This window comes from Pseudonaja textilis, chromosome 2, assembly GCF_049901715.1.
Source record: "Pseudonaja textilis isolate UNSWEBS1 chromosome 2, rPseTex1.2, whole genome shotgun sequence".
NCBI classification, from domain to species: Eukaryota; Metazoa; Chordata; class Lepidosauria; order Squamata; family Elapidae; genus Pseudonaja; species Pseudonaja textilis.
In genome coordinates this window covers 120236768-120256284 of record NC_141991.1, presented here as the reverse complement: position 1 = coordinate 120256284, position 19517 = coordinate 120236768, and the positions used below count along the sequence as shown (strand labels likewise).

The window sequence follows — 19517 nt, the reverse complement described above, 5'->3', positions numbered from 1 at the left end:
GGCAGGCACCTCAGTCTACCGCAACTCACAAGATTGTTGCGAGGGGAGGAAGCCAGGCGTACCAACGCTCGCGACAAACACCCTACCAACAGAATGTGAGGAGCAGCTCCCTGTTCCCGCTCGAGGCTTTACGTAGCGCGCGCGCGCGGCCTCTGTTTCCCTCCCCCACTCTGGGAACTAGTTTTTTTTTAAAAAACAAAGCGCTAATAATTCCTCCCCTCCCTTCGTTGCCGTAGAAACCGACGATCGCGGAAAATAAACAATAAGCGTAACTGAACAGCGTTAGCCCATCCGGAACTAGGTGTGGGAGGGGAGGGAAAGGGAGTAAAGCAAAAAGGAAATCCCGCCTTTTCCGCTTCTGGCTGGCCAATCATCAGGCAGACGTCCGGAGAGCGGTCCAGGATTTAAATCGCCGAAGCTTTGGCATCCTGCGTTTTGGCTGCTAGGCGCGGTTTTTGTTTTTTTTTCTCCTGGCGTGAAGGGCTGCGGAATGGCTTCTGCTACGGAAAGAGGTGGGTGGGATTGGGGAGTGGGATTCAGTCTCCCCAAAAGGAGAGGCTTGATGTTTCTTATTCCTTCCTGTTGCCATCCTCCTTGCACAAATGGGCAGTGCTGCTCCGTGAAAACAGCCTTTTTAAAAATAAATAAATAAAAGCCAATTCCTCAAGACCTCGTACGGGGAGAACCGTGTTAGCAGTCTGTTACAGCTCCAGATGAGAAAAATCTACACGCGTCGTAAGATTCGCGCACGTGTGAATGAGCATCAGGTCTTGAGCAAAGTTGCTTTCTTAAAAGAACAGGGTAGTTTAAGAACATATTTATGCTACCGGTATATATGTTGTAGTCGTCATTCTCTTTTCTCGGGGAGTAATGAGGAAAGAGTAAGACGCTCTGGCATGCTATAAGTTAGCCCACAAGGTAGTAACTTTAAAAACGGAGGAGAGGAATCAAAGCCTGTGTATAATAAATAGGTTGTGGTGAAATGGATTTTACCGTTGACTGAAGCGAAGCATAGTAATTACTCAAATAAGTCTCCTGTTGCATAAAGCAGGAGGAATTGTTAATATTCCAAAATAATTTCCCTATTTTAAAATGGTCAGTTGTGTACATAACCTGTTTATCCAAAATTGACAGAGATTGTCCTCAGATGCCTCGCTTAGCCATTAATAGGTATATTTGCATAATATGCAGAATAATACATCTTTGAGATAGGTTAAAACCTACACACAATGTCATTGGCTAGAGGTAGTTCAGTGAGTTACAGGCTGTTGTAAAAAACTGGAGGACCATCTTTTTCATACTCTTCCTTCCCTACAATGACGTGACTACCATTATGCTCTGGCTTTAGAATAGCCTACCCAATAAATACCCTTATATTTGAAATAGGTCTTGTTGGTTTTTATTGGAATTATTTCTGAGTAGATTTAAGGACCAGGTTAAAGGCTATGTGATTGCTAAGAGTCTATGGCACATCAGATTGGGATTGCATTGTGGAGAACTGCTGGCTTTGAAAAAACACATTTATAATACTTACAGTTTGCCTTTGCTTCTTCAATTGGCACTATTACATTGTGAGACGGGACTTCTGGTGAAAAGATGGCCAACTTACGACATACCACTTTTTATTTTTCTTTGTATTTTATACATTGATAAAGCAAAAACAGTCATGAGATAAAGCATTGTTCAATCACTTCTGGACAACTATGGGGTTTTTCATAAAATGGAATAATTAAATTGTATTTTTCCTGTTTAAATAGTTCAAATTCAAAGAAATTTGGGTAAAATGGTGAAAAAAATCAATTATTCCCCAAAAGCATCAAACATAATACTTAGTTTTCAGGTTTTGCTAGTAATCTCCAGGATATAAATAAAAAACTTGATAGAATTTGGGAGGAGAATAAATTCAGTTTTACTAAACTAACATTATTCTTGATTACAATGTCATTTTTGTGGGAATTAGTGTGTGATTTACTAGATTTTGGTTATAACATTTGGATTCAAGTTGAGTTCTATTTTTAATCCTAATAAAAGCATAAAAAACCTTATTGGGATGCTTGGAAAGAGGTTTGAATCCCTACTTATGTTAATGCATCTTCTGCTTTTTTCTAAAACCATAACATTTCATGTTCTCTTGTAATTTTAAAACAGATTGGGTCACCGTTGCCAATGATCTTCTGACAAAATGTAACATAGATCTGCATGTCAACAGCCTCTCTGACTGTGGAGCTGAAGTTTTTGTTCATCTTTATGAATCGATATTAGGAGAAAAAGTCCCTGGTAAGAATGCATGTATCTTGCATTATCCTTACAGCAAGGTAATAGTTCCATATTTACATTTGAAACACTCTAGTAATAAATCTATAGTTAAGAGGCTTTAATAACAATTTTTTAAACTTAACTTTCCTCACTGCATCTGCATTTCAAGGAGAAATGTTCTGAGTTTGAAAACAGAAGTATAAAAACCCTTAAACAGAGGATGAATCTCAATTCAGGCTTTAGTATTTATCTTGTCTGCCTGTCCTGGTTGCTCTCCCAAATACTTCCCCCTTTCTGTCTTCTGTATCTGGAATTTTCAGAGTCACTCTCGGGGCATCAGCATGTCTGAGCTGATAAATTATAAATCACAATAATGATCTATACCAGGGGTGTCAAATTTGTGTTGTCATGGCAGCATCACATGATGTATTGTGACTTTTTCCCCCTTTGCTAAACTGGGTGGGAGCCGGGCCAGCACATGACGCATCCGGCCTGCAGGCTTTGAGTTTGACACCCCTGATCTATACTGTAAAATGGAGCCTCAATAAAGTAGATGTCAGACATAAGAAACCAGGAGCCAAGATAGAGTTCAGAAAGCATTGTGAGTTTATTCCATGCACCCTATGCACAAGAATCTCATCTACTAACGTTCAAGGCAAATTGAAGAGTCAAGAGACTTTGAGGGGGGGCTGGTCTTAGGTCTCTTTCAGGGACTCCAGATGGATGATGTGCTTGACCCCACCCTTGGGCTCAGCCTGGTCATCTTCTACAGTAGAGCCTCAGCAAAGGTAGCAAGCTTAATTCTGAATTTGAGGATAATGTAGATAAGCTAACTTTTGTCTCATATATGTGAGAGAAGTGTGTGTGTGTGTGAGAGAGAGTGGCAGGGGGAATAAATGTAAGGGATCTCAGTGGTGGTGTCTTGGTGGTCTTGTCTATGGCCATCCAGAGGGGTGAGAATAAAATTTTTAGGCCTTTTTAAAATGTTCAGATAGTGACTTGAGAATACCATGTTGGAGTATTTTTTACATTTTGTGTAATAATTCATTGTTCACTCCAGAATTATATGCATTTCTACAAGCCGGCTTGGGTGGGGGAAAAAAATCATACTTGCTCTCCAAAAAATTAAGATACAGTTCATTTATTTGACTTTATAGTTATTGTAATGCACAGTAGTAATGTCAAAAAGTTGTTAACAGATTTCATAGCTGTTCCTTCTTGCCAAGAAGACAATATTCATAATGTGCAGGCGGTGATAGATTCTTTGGCACTGGACTACTTGCAGATCAGCTTGTCACATATAACTGGTGAGTATAATTTAAAAAAAAAACATTGTTGCAAAAATGTACCATACATTTGTGATACATACAAGACTGTTAAAAATAGGCATTTGTCTTAAGTTGATCTACATTTGATCGTGCTTTGGGCCAATAGAAATTTATTTCAAGTTAGATGCTTCTTTATCCAAATTTTCAATATATTCTTAGATACTTTTTATGACATTTTCTTTTGCTTATAAGTAAATTCCTCTAAAAATATTGTGACAACTGCTGAGCAATCTTCTCCAAAGAACTCGCTCATAAATTGTTCTAGCAAAATCAGTGAAATAAGATAAAACTTGCAGTTTTAGAAATGTCTGTTCAAAAGTAAACTTCAGGGAGGGTTGTTTTCAAGTAGGCGGAAGTAGTTTTAATCTGCTTTACAGATTTTAAACCCATTGCTGAAAATTTGAAATGGGTTTTGACAGCATAAAATTATTAGAAGCGTACATTCAGGCATGCCCTACTTTTATGAAAGCTATAGTCAAAATGAACGAGAACACAATTATGCTAGAGACCTTTAACTATAGTAAAACGTATGGCAACTATTTGTTGTTTACTGCTGACAAACCTTGGTCAATCTCAGCAATATTGAAAGCTGTGCTATCTTTTACATTAACAGCCAGGAAGATACTTTTATACTACATTTGAGCTTCATTAGTACTAAAAAAATGTAATTAGCTGATTAAAAACCTGCGCTTAATGCAAGATACTTCCGTCAGGCCTTGATAATGTTTTAGCTGGCAGATAAAGTGAAAATTGGTAAGGACAAATTCACTTGTAATTATAAATGTTTCCAAATGATCTCAATAGATCTCAATTATGTAATGTGCCTATCTTTGTTTACACAATAAATGATTCAGGGCCTAGATTTAAAATTGGCAAAGAATCAATTTCTCATCTAAACTGTCCCTTGTTCTAGTGGGATTTAAACTTTGTAGAATGCACTTTGAAAGCATTAGGCCAGGGGTGTCCAACCTTGGCAACTTTAAGACTTGTGGACTTCAACTCCCAGAATTCCTCAGCCAGCAAAGCTCTGGGAGTTGAAGTTCACAAGTCTTAAAGTTGCCAAGGTTGGACACCCCTGCATTAGGCTCTTAATATGCATTGCAGATTGCTGGAAGGAGCCACCAGCTGAATCTTTTCCTGATTAACTTGCCTCAGTGCAAGCCATCTTCCTAACAGGAAAGTCTCGGTTGTAACAAACTGGTTTTCCTTGGGACGATTTTAGCAAAGTAGCAAAACAATCCCCATCAAAACTGTGAAGAAGCAATTACTGTATGCCTTTCATGGTAAAGCACATGGGCATAGAGGGAAGAATAACTTACGTTGTGAGCCTTTAAAACTCATGGTAACCTTAAACATATCACAGATCAAATGGTGTCCCTGATGTTCTAATGTTTTTCACTGAGCTGATTCAATAAGTCACAGAATTAATGTCTGGTTTTAATTATTTTTCCCCATTCAGCTTGGTGCCCCAGTTGTGCTGGTATTATAATTTTTTATGTTGGGTTGTTGGGTTTTTTGGACAATGCAGATTTGAGACAGCTATTATAACCCTGTGGGAATTATATAATGAGTTTTTCTTTCAGCATTGCCTTTCTTGGAGGAAGGCCAGGCAGAAAAAGTTGTCTGGAATGAAAGAAACTGATTTTGCATGGTGTCCTGTTGCTGAAAGAAATTTTTCTTCATTAAAATCAGCATTCTCAACAGAATAAATTCTAATACATGAGCAGTTCCTATTTTAAGTTGGCAGGTTCACTTATCAGGAATGCTCTTTTAAGCAGGACTTTGCTCTTAGCCCAGTTCAGTTGCATCCTCCCAACCTTTTACTTCTCTTCTAAAATAATACTATGTGTTTTTATTAAGGGGAGAATATTGTGAAAGGAGATAAGGAGTCTATTAGGAATCTCTTGGAAATATTTGATGGCTTACTTGAATATCTTACAGAAGAAATCAGTGAAACTGCGTCTCAACAGGATGGTGAGAGAAATAGCTTATTAAATCATAAATTATCTTTTTGAGAAATAAGGTCTTTTTTATTAGTATTTATATGTCTACTTCAAGAGATTGGGATGTAATTAATTTTTTAAAAAAATCATTACTGAGTGTTAAGCATTTTCTGGTTCATTTAGTGATGTGCCAGCCTTTGTTATAAAGTAATTATGTTTTATTGTTTGGATGTACTGTATGCACCTTGCTATAGTAATACTGGCAAGCACTGAAATTACGTTTTTTACACAAAGTGTAGATGAAACATTTAATTTAAAATTGTCTCTTGCAATTATCTCAAATTGCCTTTTGCTGAAAAGGAGATGGTACGTTAATTAGTGGGAATTAGTGCATTTCCTTCTCATCTCAGTAAAAGCAATTTGTGATATTTATATGACACATGTGTTCCTATATGAAATTCTGATTGCTACACATGAAGAGCCTTCATTGGGTAGGATTACAAATTATGCAAAGCCTTAATGTGGTTTGTTTAATTTGAGTAAGATGCAAGTAGATTTTGATTTATAATAAGTCAAGCAAGTTTTTAGAGTCTTAGGAAGACTGTAAAAATGGAACGTTGGCTTCTGAAATCTGCAGATGGTATAGAAATTGCCCAGCAACATTGTAGGAGATGGAGAGGCTGATATACAAGTAGCCCTCAGCTTATGACTACAATTGGGGCCAGAATTTCCATTGCTAAGCAAGGAAGTTGTTAAATGAATCATGTGATCATTAACCAAATCCATCTTTCCCCATTGACTTTGCCAGAAGTCAGCTGGAAAGGACGCAAATGGTGATCCCATGACCCGGAATGCTGTAAATGTTGTATGTACATATCAGTTGCCAAACTCCTAAATTTTGTTCATGAGAGTGGGATGTTGCAACGGTTATAAGTGCAAGCCGTTGTAAGTCATTTTTTTTCAGTGCTATTGTAACTTCAAATGGTTGCTAAATGAATGGTTGTAAGAAAAAGGTTGCCTGTATTGGGCTCTTATTTCTTCAGGGTTTTTTTTTTAATTGGGGAAACTTTTAACAATCTCCCAAAAGGTTTAACAAACCTTTTTACTGGGTTTTCAGAGGAAACAAGTGTCAATTTTCAACTTTGTTGTCAAATTTCAGCAAGGCATTCTAGGATGGCTGTGGTTTATGATTTTGCTCAACACATGAGTGCAGCAGCAGCAACAAACTTAACTGTAATAAATTGACGGATTAATCCAATTATACAAAGTAGAGCCATTCTTATGGACAGATTGTGAATTGTAATATCCTCTTCATGGATATTTTGTGGTTAAATATCTTTCTGTGAAAGAATAGAATAGAATACTTTATTGGCCAAGTGTGATTGGACACACAGGGAATTTGTCTTGGTGTAAATACTCCCAATATACATAAAAGTAAAATAAAAAAGTAAGTAATATAGACGTGTAATTAGAATCCAAAGGGAGAAAGCTGTTGTACCTCGGTTAAGGATTGAACAGAATCTCTTTAAATGTATTTCCTGGACACAGGAATCTATCTGTGTTGCTGCTGCTTTCTTTTTGGGTTTGCCAAATGTACATTTGCAATTCTGGTAGGTGCAAAATACCCCTGAACACAATTCTCAATCAAAGTTAAGTGTGGGAGGTGATGTTGCTTGTTATTTATATTTCTTTTCCATTGCATACCCTTTTGTTTAAATTATTGGAAAGGAATTGTTGATAAAAGAACCCTCTTCTGTTTGCAACAAAACAAGCGGGTGATGGAATTTGTTACAGGTATCCTCAACTTACAACCATTTGTTTATTCACCATTCAAAGTTATGATGCTGCTAGAAAAAGTGACTTACAATCAATTCTCACACAACTGTCAGCATCCCCACAGTCAGGTAATCAGACTTTAGGTGCTTGGCAACCAGCTTGTATTTACGATGGTTGCAGTATCCCAGGGTCATGTGATCATCATTTGCACTCTTCCTAGTTGTCTTCTGACAAGAAAAGTCAATGGGAGAAGCCAGATTCACTGAATGCCCGAATGATACTTAACAACTATAGTGGTTCTCTTAACAACTGTGGCAGAAATGGTTGTAAAATCGGGCTTGGCTCACTTTAACAATCGCCTTGCTTAATGGGTTCAGCTTCAACTGGGTACTGGAGTATCTTGCTGATAAATCACTTTACTCACAATTGGTATGGTAAAATTTATTACAGCAGAATAAAGGCAGCGCTGAGAGCGCCTGCCTCTCAGTGCCTTTTATGCTGTGCTCTAGTCCCTCCCAGCTCTACAACCTGACTGCTGTATTATCTACTCCCGGGCCTCCTCCCTGTGCCTATTTGTCACCACCTAATCTTTATTTACATTCCTTTCCCCGTGCTATCTGTATCCTTACCTACCTCCCATTCCCACCCCCCATCTATCTGAATCAGGATCATAAACCCCCACCAACGGATATTCCCAAAGCCCCACATTGTCGTTTACATCAACAACGGATCCGGAAATAAGGCTGATGACTGATTAGTGTCCATGTGCCTCTCAGCTGTCTAGCTGTCTCAACAATTCAGCATAAATGATAGTCATCCATACATCCATCAGTCTCGCTGCCCCAGTGATGCGTCGGGCTCTGAGCGAGTGCCAGACATCAGTAAATTCCCAAAGCCCGACAAACGGAAGTTTTGGTCCCCATTATGGTTGTATATCAAGGACTTCCTGTACTCTGCTGTAGCCATCAGTGGATTTGCCTACTACGGTAGTAAGATAATAAAAATGAGTATTTAAAGAAATGTTCTGTTTGGATTTATTTATTTATTTATTTAGCATGTGGCTTCTATTTGGATATAGTCATTTTCAAAACGGTTTACAGTTACTATAATACACATTGCAGTTTTATAGTTCAGAAGCAGACCATAAGAAAGGAAATGAAAAGGTTTGATCACACTTACCCATATACTGTATTTTTCAGAGTATAAGACACACTTCCCCCCCCTCGAAAAGTGGGTGGAAATGTCTGTGCATCTTATACAATAAATACGGACCCATTTTTGGCCTCCCCAAGCCTTTGCGCATCCCATTTTTGCCCTCCCCAGCATCCAGAAGCACTCTGCAGGCCGAAAACATGATGCGTGTAGTCAAAATATTTCTTTTTTGTCTTCCTCCTCTAAACCAAGGTACGTCTTATAGTCCAAAAAACATGGTATATGCCTAGGTTAATACTGCAAATCTCATCAATGCATACCAGCTGCCAAAGCACCCGGATTTTGATCACATGACCATGGAGATGCTGCAATTGTTGTGAGAACCGGTCATAAGTCACTTTTTTTTAAATGCTATTGGGTACATTGAATGATCACTAAATGAATGGTTGAGGATTATCTGTATTTTTTGTTATTTTATTTCATTGGCCAATAGATTCTAAAATGTGCCAGGACAGATGTATGCATAGGAGGGAAGAGTGTTAATATATTTTTTAATTTTTTTTTGGGGTGTTCATTGCTTTTAAAAGTGTCATTTATAAACAGGTGGTCTTAATCAGATGGCAGAAACAGAAGTCCAGCACGCTGATTCAAAGCCGCCAGAAGATGGCTGTGACATCCCGGTTCCCTCCCTAGAGCAACCCTCAGCTGAAGGGTAAGGCGGGTCCACAGTTGCCTGCTGCTTTACTAGTTTACAAAGGGCTTATTAGTAGTGGGTTTTCACCTTGTTAAATAACTAATAAGGAATAATGCAACTGTTCATGCTCTTTTCAGAGATTTAACCTTTGCCATGTACAGTTGGCTGCATCTTTGAAATATTTTATATGTGGACAGTGGGTGCCATAACTGTCTTGGACACAATTCTGTGTGAATTAGCATTAATTGCAGTAAATATCCTTTCTCTTCCAAGTTGCTTAAAATTTTTTACTACTGGAGCAACACTTGCTTCCTTCTTATCACTGCCTCTGCAATTAGATGTACTTGTTATACATATTCGGCTGACACATTGGAAAGACTCAAGGTAGCCTAATTAATAAATTATAGATAGTCTTCGGTTAACAATGGTAATAGGGACCAGAATTACTGTTGCTAAGCAATGGCATCATAAAGTGTGATGGTCACACGACAACATTGCTTAATAATTTCAATCCGGCAGTCATTGTTAATTGATGGCCTTGTTAACTAAATCTGAGCATCAAGTGTGGATCCACCAGCCCAAGCCATTCACAGCTTGGTCCCTTCAAAGCCCCAGTAAGAGCCTCAGTAAGGTAAGGGACTGCCTCCTCTTGAATTCCCTCCACCTACCCATCTCCTTCCCGCCCTCTTTGCCCTCTTTGCCGCCTAACTACTTTCTCCTGCCAGCTGCCCACATATCCAGCCCTGCCTACTGCCCTATCACATGCCACTACTGTACCATTCAGGGCTTTTCACACCTCTATTTTTCGCACTGGTGCAGCCAAAGTTCCTGTGGCATCTCCCCAGGACCTTCTTTCATGAAAGAAGCTGGCACAGGAAAAAAAACACCAGTTGTGCTACACACAATAAGTACTCAGCTAGAAAGTTGAAGTTAACCTTTTCCCCCACTGTGTTTCTGTCATTTACATTTTTGTTATTTTCTAATATTTTATTGACCTGCTTTGTTAAAGTGGAAGTATAATGCCAACATCCCTTCCCCTTTAATTTCTGAACGACTGAAGGCATTGATTGATGCTTCTTATGTATTCTACCACCTGGTGGCCAAATTTAAAAAAAGCACATTACTATACTTTATTATGTTCTGTTTAGATCTTCTCAGTCATCAGAGCTGCTTGATCCATCTTGCGAGGCTGGTGGTTCAGAATCTACAAGTGAGCTGATTAAGCTTGGTGACACAGCTTATTTGTTCTCTCTGAGAAATGAAGGTGAGCAGGCTCTGACAAGAAAAAGAACAGCCAAATGCGACTGATGAAATGGTTATTGTACAAGGAACACTTTGAAAGTCTCAAGTGTGAGCTGTTGCCATCCCCACCCCCCGCCCCCCAAAACCACCTCTATATGCTTTATTTAAAAATAGCTTTCACAGAGAGTATAGGTCAGATCATTCATCTATACAACCAATGCAGTTTTCTCCCCATCCTCTGTGCACTGCAAAATAAGAGGGGTTTTTTTTTGAGAATTTTAATAGACTGATTTTCTTTTAAGAATGTTGGATAATATTAGAGTGGCCTAGTGGTGCAGATTCTCAGCTCCCACTCAAAAGGTTGAGAGTTCAATCCTAGGTAGCAGCAGATGTTTCTCTCCTAGGGCACAAAGAAAAAAGTATCTGTTGTGAACTCCACATAGGCATCAGGAAAGGCACACAGCCAGTAAATGCTCAGCTCCATCCAGTCGCCCCAGTTCTACCCCAAATAGGGACTACAGGATTGTAAAAAGTGAGGTTTTTTTTTTTTAAATGTAGTGTAATACAGTTCCAAGTTTTGAGTAGATTTTCTCCTCCGCCTGTTGCTATTTCTAGAAAATAAGGTGCAGATTATTTCCCAACTTGTCCTTTACTTCCTGGGCAAAATATATAAAAATCCCCCTCCAGTGGGATATCACAATTGTGGAAAATCTTTATTAATGCCCAGAAAGAAGGTACTTGATTGTATCTTGTGCTTCTAAACCTACTTCCAAACATTCACGAGATTACTAGGTCAAATATTCATATTTTGCTAACGAATGTTTTTCAGTGTTACCATCAGGAAAAGAATTCCCCAAAAAGGCTGCAGGATCTGAAGTACATGCAACTTTTAGAGAATCATTTGGTCTGTCCTACAGTGGAAAAAACAGTGTTATTTCAGAAAGACCAGGTGAGCATCTTTCTAAGATAATGATATTGATGTTCAAAGGTCTTATCCTGGGGATGGTTATATTTCTGTGAGGAATATAGCAGTTATCCATGAAGACCTTCCATGGATTTAATCAGGTGGATTTAGACTGGGATGTTCTAGTAGGTAAAACACAAAATGTGGCGTCCTTAACCATCTCTGCTCCCACCATTGTCTCACAGTCTCCCTACCTGTTTTCCTGACTTTTCCTTGGCTGCTGCTTCCAAATGCAGTCTGGAATCCTTCCCAGACTGTTCATGAAACTGCACAAGAAAACTTCCCCTATACTGGGAAGAATTTAGTTGGTTCTTTCTGTTCCCCCAAAATATGCTGTGTTTTTCTTTGGCAGACAATATTGAAAGAGAATCTTAATGTTGAAGCTCAATCCATTGATGGAAAACGTGGTAGTTTTTTAAATTACCAAACCACCAATAAAATAATACTTCAAAAGCAGTAGCTTTAAAACCAAATTAAAAAGGAAACTAAAAATTTAAAAAATGTATCTCCACTTTTGAAGAGCACGGCATATCCCATGATGCCCTGTGTAACTTTAGCCATCCAAAAAGGTACCCCCTTACAGAACGGGGAAGCGTGACTTAATGCTGGTGTGGCATATTTTTACATTTCATTTACTACATTGAAAATCTAATGTGTGTTCTCTAAAAGATATTAGAAGAAAAGAATTCCGCCAGCATACCTTGGTGATGTGTATGAAATTTCCATCAATAACACTTGTTTTTAACCTTTTCAAAGGAAACTCCCCCAGTAATGTATTTTAAGCATGTTAACTCTACACATTTGAATCACAGTATTGTCTGCCCTGTTTGCTACAGCAAAATCTGCACAATTGTCTGAAGAGCTGTTGAGTTCCAGTGCTAAGAAGCTTGGGGATCCAATCCGTCCAGCAATTGCTTTGCAGCCCCCCTACCAGCCTTCTGTCAGTGGAGTCTCTTATCTAGCTGAAAGAAACAATATCACAGGAGACAGGGACTCCACACCGCCTTTATTACCACCTAAACCTCAAGAACTGCCACCTACTGTTGTAAGTGTGATATTTCCTTTGTTTTCGTTTAACTGTCATCATTCAATGGCATTGTACATTTTCATAAGCTTGGCAGATTTGATTGGATGCTGTCCAAGTTATCCAAGGGAGAAGAGGGACTAAGAAGAGTATAATAGAAATTAAATAAATCCTCCCTAGCCTTCCTATTCATTCCTATTCCCCTGGATTAGAAATCTAATCATCAAGTCTTAGACACATAAAATAGTGGGGGGGGGGAGTCAAATACTTCAGCCTTCCCAATTTGGTGCCCTCCAGATTTGCTGAATTGTATTTTTATTTTATTGATATATCAAATTTAGAGACCACCTATCTCTCTCACATGGTGGCTCTGGGTGATTTCCCAAACTACCGGAATTTTTTTTTTTTGTAAAGTTTTATTAATTTTCAAAAAAAAACAGTACACAAACAAAACATAAGACATAAGAACATAAGACATCTTTTCCAACAACTACTTAACAAAACAAATAAGACATCTCATTTAAGTACAATATAATTCTAAATTATCACATTTCCACACATAACTTAATAAGCATCTTATATATTCAACTTCATATCTTATTACTGTTTTCCACCTTCTTACTGTTTCTTCCTTTATTTCTATTCAGTTTTATTCATTCATATATTTCATCTTACTATATTTCATATTGTTACTATTTCATATGTTCTTATCCAATATTACTCCTCAATAAGCAAATATAAACTAACAAACACATAACATAAAAAATATAAAACTTCTTTTTAGAAAGTGGCTTAACCCCGGGTTATAACTTTTGGTACAGACTTAAATTAAATTCATGCTCAGCTTATATACTATTTCATATCCTATTAAAGATTCTACATTTTACAGATATCTTCTCCCCTCTTTTCACTCTCTTAATTCTACTTTATTTATTTAATCTCAATTTAAATCATTTCACTTGTATTTTTTGTCCGTTCTTTTTCAATCATCCATTTATCTTTCTCTTAAACACAATCTTGTCCCTGTAATAACTGGTTGAAGTATGACACCTTTCTATTTCCCCCCCAAATTCAACGCTTAAAATTAAACATTATTTCTATTCTGATTCTGCTTAGTACATTCTAAATAACATTTTTTAAAAAAACAAACGTAATATTCTTATAGATATTAAAAATAGTATTCCCTAACAAATTAGTTAAATACACATCAATTACACAGTCCCTACAATATTTTATTGACACATATTTCAAATACAAATATAAAATGCAGTCTTGTGTACCTTTGCAGAATCTCTATTAAAATTTTATTTTACCCTTTGTCTCTGAAAAAAAGTTGCTTATAAACAAAACAAACAACATCTTGTTTAAAGTCCTTATAACTTCCCTTTGCTTTGTCTCTTCCTTCCTTGTCAAATCTAGCCTTTTTACCCCCCCCTCTCAATCTCCCACTTTTTAATCTCCCCTCTTTGTTGCATTCCTCTTTTCCATTGCTTTCTATCATTATATTGATTTTTCACCTTTCTTTTCCCTTTCTTAATTGTTTTTTTAGAGCTTAAATTCTTGATTTTCTTCTCCTTTTTACCCTTTTTTGAAATCATATGTCCATTAAAGATGGCTTCTTCTTCATCGTCCCAGCCTCTTTCTTGTTGCATTTCCTGGTAAGCACAAATCGCCATTTCTAAAAAGCCAAAAATAGATCCAAAAAGGCCATCTTCCTCTTGTCTTAGTTTTTCAAACTGCATTTTCAATTCTTCAAAAGACACCATTGTGAACAGAAAAGGATTTATTTTATTTTTTTTAAGCAGTCCAAATGTTTTGCTCTTCCTGGGGGAGAATTCAATTACATAATTCCAAGACATTTTTTGGAAGTTTTATTACAGTTTAATCTCTAATCTTATAAAACTCCAAGCAGTCTCCTTCAACAAACGTTAGTATAAATCATTTATCTCTCTTCCTTCCCCCTTAAAGCAAAAAGATTTGAGTTTTAAAGAATCAATATTTGAAAATATAATTTCCCCTTGGCTTTAATTTTGAAAGTTAACACCTTCTATTGCCAATACGGGTGTTTCGGATTTCCATCTGCTGCCTCCGTGGGAAGGAAAGTGAAGAGAAAGAAAAAGTTTTCCCTTTACTCTTCCACCGCAGCTTAACGATCCTTTGGAAAACAATATATCACTTGAAAAGCCAAAGTTCCAGGGTATTCAGATGTTAATTGTTTTCCCGTTCAGCCAAAAGCTTTCTCTGTTTTTTTTTCCTCCTTCAGCACCCCTCCTGCGCAATCTTTTCCTGGATGCCAGCCTCTTCATGGCGGCCATAAGACCGTCGCTGCATCGTCTTGAGAGAAGGAGGTTTAAATTGGGGGGGGGGTCTGCGGCACCCCCATACCCCTCCCCAGATCCTCCCTATCTTCGGCTGTCTCTACAAGGCAGCCTTATCCTCCAAATCCATCTGGATCGGAGGCACCAAGACGGTGAGCACAGCGGGGATTGCGAAAAAACGCAAATCCCTGCTGTCACCGAGGCTGGCAAGCGGAAGTATCCCCAAACTACCGGAATTTTTATTTGTTATTTATCTGTTAAATGTATATGCCTCACGTCACACTATCAAGTGATGGAATTGAATTCAGTTCCAATAAACATTTGCTACTCAGGAAGGTGCCAAGGATGCTAGCTAACTAGAGACCATGAGACTTAAATGTCAGTATGTTTGAAAATTGAGAAAAGCTACCATATCTTGTGGGATAAAAGGAGTGGGAGTATATTTTTGAAATATATGATGTTGACGTAATATGGGGTGGGAAAAGTTGTAGGGAAAAGGAGTAAGCGAACCTCATATGAATTTTCGACTGAAATTAGTACAATTTTTCTATTGTTAGAATATGTGCTTCAGTCAAAATTTGCTATTGATTTTAACCTTTTAACCTTTGAGATGAGAAATGGCAGAACTGAATTGTATAAACTCCTTTATTTGTAGATTATTTTTTAATTTAAATTTTAAAACAGCAACAGGAATAGCACTTAGACTTGTATATTATGTCATAATGCTTTACTGTCTAAGCAGTTTACAGAGTCAGCATATTGCCCCCAACAATCTTGGTCCTAATTTTACTGACCTCAGAAGGATGGAAAAACTGAGTCTACCTTGAACCGGTCAGGATTGAACTCGTGGCTGTAGACAAATTTAGCCTGAAACACTGCATTCTAACCATTGCGCCACCAGGGCTCTAGACTCCATGCTCCATAAGATCAATGCATCTTTCAGAAGCCTACTCATTTTGATCATTTTACTATATGTCTTTTCATTTGTGTTGCATTTTCTTTTATAGCTTGCAGAACCTCCTGAGCGTGAATCTCCTGTTTTTTCAGATGGCATCCAGTCTTTTCCAGATGCTACTTCTTGTAAGAATTGCTCTTTAAAGTGTTTTGTTCCAAACTTTTATGGAAGTCAGATTCTTTGCTGCTCTGAATTGCTATTGATTTGTAGCATGGGAATGGGCTTGTAAGAATTCAATGCTTGTGGACTGGAATTTTTTAAGCGAGTTCTATTTTGTATGTCAGAATTTTAAGTTGAGGAAGGAGAAGTTATGGCCTTCCAGGTATTGCTGGATGCTTCCTCCTTTTATCCTTGACAATTGGCCATGCTGATTGTGGCAATAGTCATTAGCATCCAACAGGTTTCCATTCTTGGGACAAGGGGACATTTGTGGTTATGTTTCTTCAAGTGAATTGCTGATTTTGTAGCGGACAGATCTTAAGTATACAGATCTTAATTTCCTACACAAAACATTATCATCTCAAATCTCCTTGAGAATAACAGTAATGTTCTTGGGGCTAAATCTTGTTATGTCACTTAAATAAGTTATAATGGGTGAATTCATGGATAATGACAAGCCATAATGAGTGAGTTAACAGATGCTTGCTCAAAAATCCTCAGGTACATAATATGGTAGTGTCAGTCAGGACATACTCTAAGAGAACCCTGTGCCACAATTGCAACAATGAAGTAGAAATGCTTCTTGTTGGCAGAAGCATGCAATTATTTTTAGCTGCACTAATTCTTACAATTATTTTTCTGCTAACATCTATATTTTTGCAAACAATGTTGCTCACCAGACATTAGCAACACTGTATTTATAGTTGGAGAAACACTTTAAAAATCTAGCAATCAGATAAAAAGAAAACAGATCTTCTCTTGGACATCTGGATTAGATTTATAAGTAAAACTTTTGTTACCAAATATTTTGATCAAGGTTTCAAGTCTTTACTCACACTCTTGGAATTTCTTGTTTTAAAAGAAGACAAAAATCCATAATCGAATAAATAAATTGAGATAACTTTATAACGGTGAATCTTATTTTCCCTTGTGATGAGAAAGATATTGACCATAATTTTCTGAAAGGAAGAGAACTCCAAATCCCGATCCCCAAAAAGAAAAAGGAGAAACAGTAAATAAATACAGAAAAAAATTCTGTGCAATGCCTAGCTTTCTTAACTACGTCCCTCAGACTTACCAATTCCAGTTAAAAACTATAGTGTTGACGTTGGTTTTTATACACCAAGCTGCAGGGTTTTTGGGCATTACCTTTTATGTAATCTAATAAGTGAATGTTTAGTATTTAATAAACTACAGCTATATATCGGTATGTAATTTATATAATTAATTTCTTTGGACTCTTCAGATTTTCCAACGGAACTGTCAGGAACAGGAGTTGATATAACTGGTGAATCAGTGCCACAAGTCAGCTCACATGATTCAGGAAAGGTAACACATTGTTTAGTTGGCTATAGATGTATCTGTTATGTGTTCACAATAATCATTGTCTACAAGCTTTCCATTGTAACCAAAACAAACTTCAAATCTTACAAATCTAAAATTCTAATGGGAATCTTGAGAAAGAATGCAGCATGTGACAGAAGAAGTCAAAGATATGTCCCCTGTGTGTCAGGAGGAAATGAAAAATAAGGGTTCAGTACAGAATATCTCAGAGTAGGTTCATCTGTAAAGAGGCATGTGGACATATAAGATATAGCATTGTGTAAATGTTATAGGATAACGGCTCCCAAAAGGTTGGGAGCTGCTATCCTATAACACTTACACAGTGCTATATCTTATATAGACTTAACAGGGCCCAGTTAAGTGGAGGGCAATTTTTCCATGGACCAGGGAGGGCGTGATTTCATATGCTGCCTTGGATCCCGCGCATTTGCAAATGGGGCTTCACTCGCTTGTATGGCCTGCTTCTTGGCATGCTGTGACCCGCTGTAGGCCATGGTCCAAGAGTTGAGGACCCCTGTTCTAGGAGACTATATCAGGCTCATAGGAACGAAAGCTTGAATATCCAAGCCATTTAATAAAGTAGGAGACCTTTAAAAGGGTAAGTACTGAGGGGGGATCACAGATGAAAGATGTATTTGGATGCAGTGTGGAGTTGGTGACGGTCTATAGCAGGGATCCCCAAACTTGGCAACTTTAAGACTTGTGGACTTCAACTCCTAGAATTCGCCAGCCAGCCATGCTTGCCAAGTTTGGGGACCTCTGGTCTACAGGGAATTCTTGTGGTACGGAGGAGCTTAAAGTTGATCTAGCAATGAGCAGAAAAGTTGCCTGAGGATTTTATGTTTCTTTTGTATCCTTCTGACATTGATTATTTTTCTAAATAAGGTTGGCTATGATTTAATGCTAGTTTGTCAAACCCTAACTTCCAGTAATACTTCAAATACAAATTAATATTGACATTTCTGCAACTGATGATCAATTTAATCATATTTTTATTGGTTTGGCATATATATTGATGGTCCTCTGATACAACCAACTAGAATGTTATAATCATCCTAGTTTAAACATATGACAACTCTTTTTAGAGAAGCGTACATGAAAACAATTCCCATTATGAAAATGTGATACTAAAAAGCTTATGTTTGTTTTTACTTTGATCTGGGAATGTTGAGATTTTGAAAGACTGCATCTCCCTTTTTTATCCCCCTTAAGAAGCATTTAATGTATGAATGATTGATGTAAATGGCTTTGAATTCTAAATGCCTTTATGGCTTGGTAATCCTGCTGTAAATATTGTTGTTTAAAAGGTTGCTGATGCCTAATTTTCGGTATTATCATAGTAATTCTATTGGGCAATTCTTCTTTATGCAGTCTGATCTTTATTACTTTAACACCAGTTTAATATCTTTAAATTTATCCTGGGCTCTTTGAATGAAAGTTTTTCCTCTCCACCCTTCTAAAAGGAAATAGGCGAGAGTTCGCAGTACATATCGATTCAGAGTTGCAAGGAGAATGGATTACCTCAGTTCACCTCTATACAAGCCACAAGGCCCAAACAAAGGAATCTATTTACTGGGAAAAGGTATGTGTTTCTTTCACCCAAAATGGAATTTGGGGTTGCCCTTCCTCCAAGTTCATACATATTGCCACCAACCTGGGGCTTTTAACCTTGTACTGCTCTACAGGTCATTCAGTCTGTTGTCTAGAGATGATGGGAGTTGTGGTACAATGTCAGTTAGGGCAGTGTTCCTTTAACTGTGGTCTGTGGAAAACCAGTGTTCCTTGAACAACCACTATGAGGTGTTCAATAAGAAAAGTCATGCTACCTCTCTGATGTTGCAGGGAAAGTATGTTGCAAACTCCCATCAGTTAAAGCAATGGCCTCCAACCTTTTGAGCACCAGGGACCGGTTCTGTGGAGAGAGATTTTCCACGTCCCAGAAGGGGTGTGGTTTCGCATGCTGCCTGCATTCTGCAGATGGGCCTTTGCTTGGGCAACCCGGTTTTTGGCATGCCATGCCCCAGTACTGGTCACAGATAGGGGGTTGGGGACCCCTGAGTTAAAGAATTCCCACTGGCGGGATTCAGGAAGAGAGCCTTCTCTGCCGTTGCCCCTCCCCTTTGGAATATCCTCCCCTCAGTGGTGAGATTGGTCCCCGTTCTCAGGGCCTTTTGAAAGAATTTGAGGGCCTGGCTCTGCCAAGTCGCATACACACAAATTTGAGATTGGTTAGCGCCTTCACATCTGCCCCACACCTTTTTAATTATTGTTTTTAACTGCCTTCTTTTACTGAAATAAATGTTTATGTAGTTTTTATGTTTCTATGTTTTTAATTGTGCACCAGGTAGAATCACTTTGTGAC

General features: G+C 37.9%; 1 protein-coding gene across 1 annotated transcript in view; it reads left to right on the top strand.

Moving 5' to 3' along the window:
* The first annotated feature begins 374 nt into the window (after positions 1-374).
* The window catches only part of CEP95 (centrosomal protein 95), a 35235-nt gene continuing 16092 nt past the window's right edge, over positions 375-19517 (top strand). The window contains exons 1-11 of the mRNA XM_026711236.2: positions 375-512; positions 2149-2277; positions 3456-3563; positions 5445-5558; positions 9059-9167; positions 10298-10413; positions 11221-11340; positions 12192-12400; positions 15705-15777; positions 17058-17140; positions 18619-18737. Of these exons, the coding sequence (XP_026567021.1) occupies positions 491-512; positions 2149-2277; positions 3456-3563; positions 5445-5558; positions 9059-9167; positions 10298-10413; positions 11221-11340; positions 12192-12400; positions 15705-15777; positions 17058-17140; positions 18619-18737 (1202 nt within the window). The 5' untranslated portion in view covers positions 375-490. The remainder of the gene's footprint in view (positions 513-2148; positions 2278-3455; positions 3564-5444; positions 5559-9058; positions 9168-10297; positions 10414-11220; positions 11341-12191; positions 12401-15704; positions 15778-17057; positions 17141-18618; positions 18738-19517) is intronic.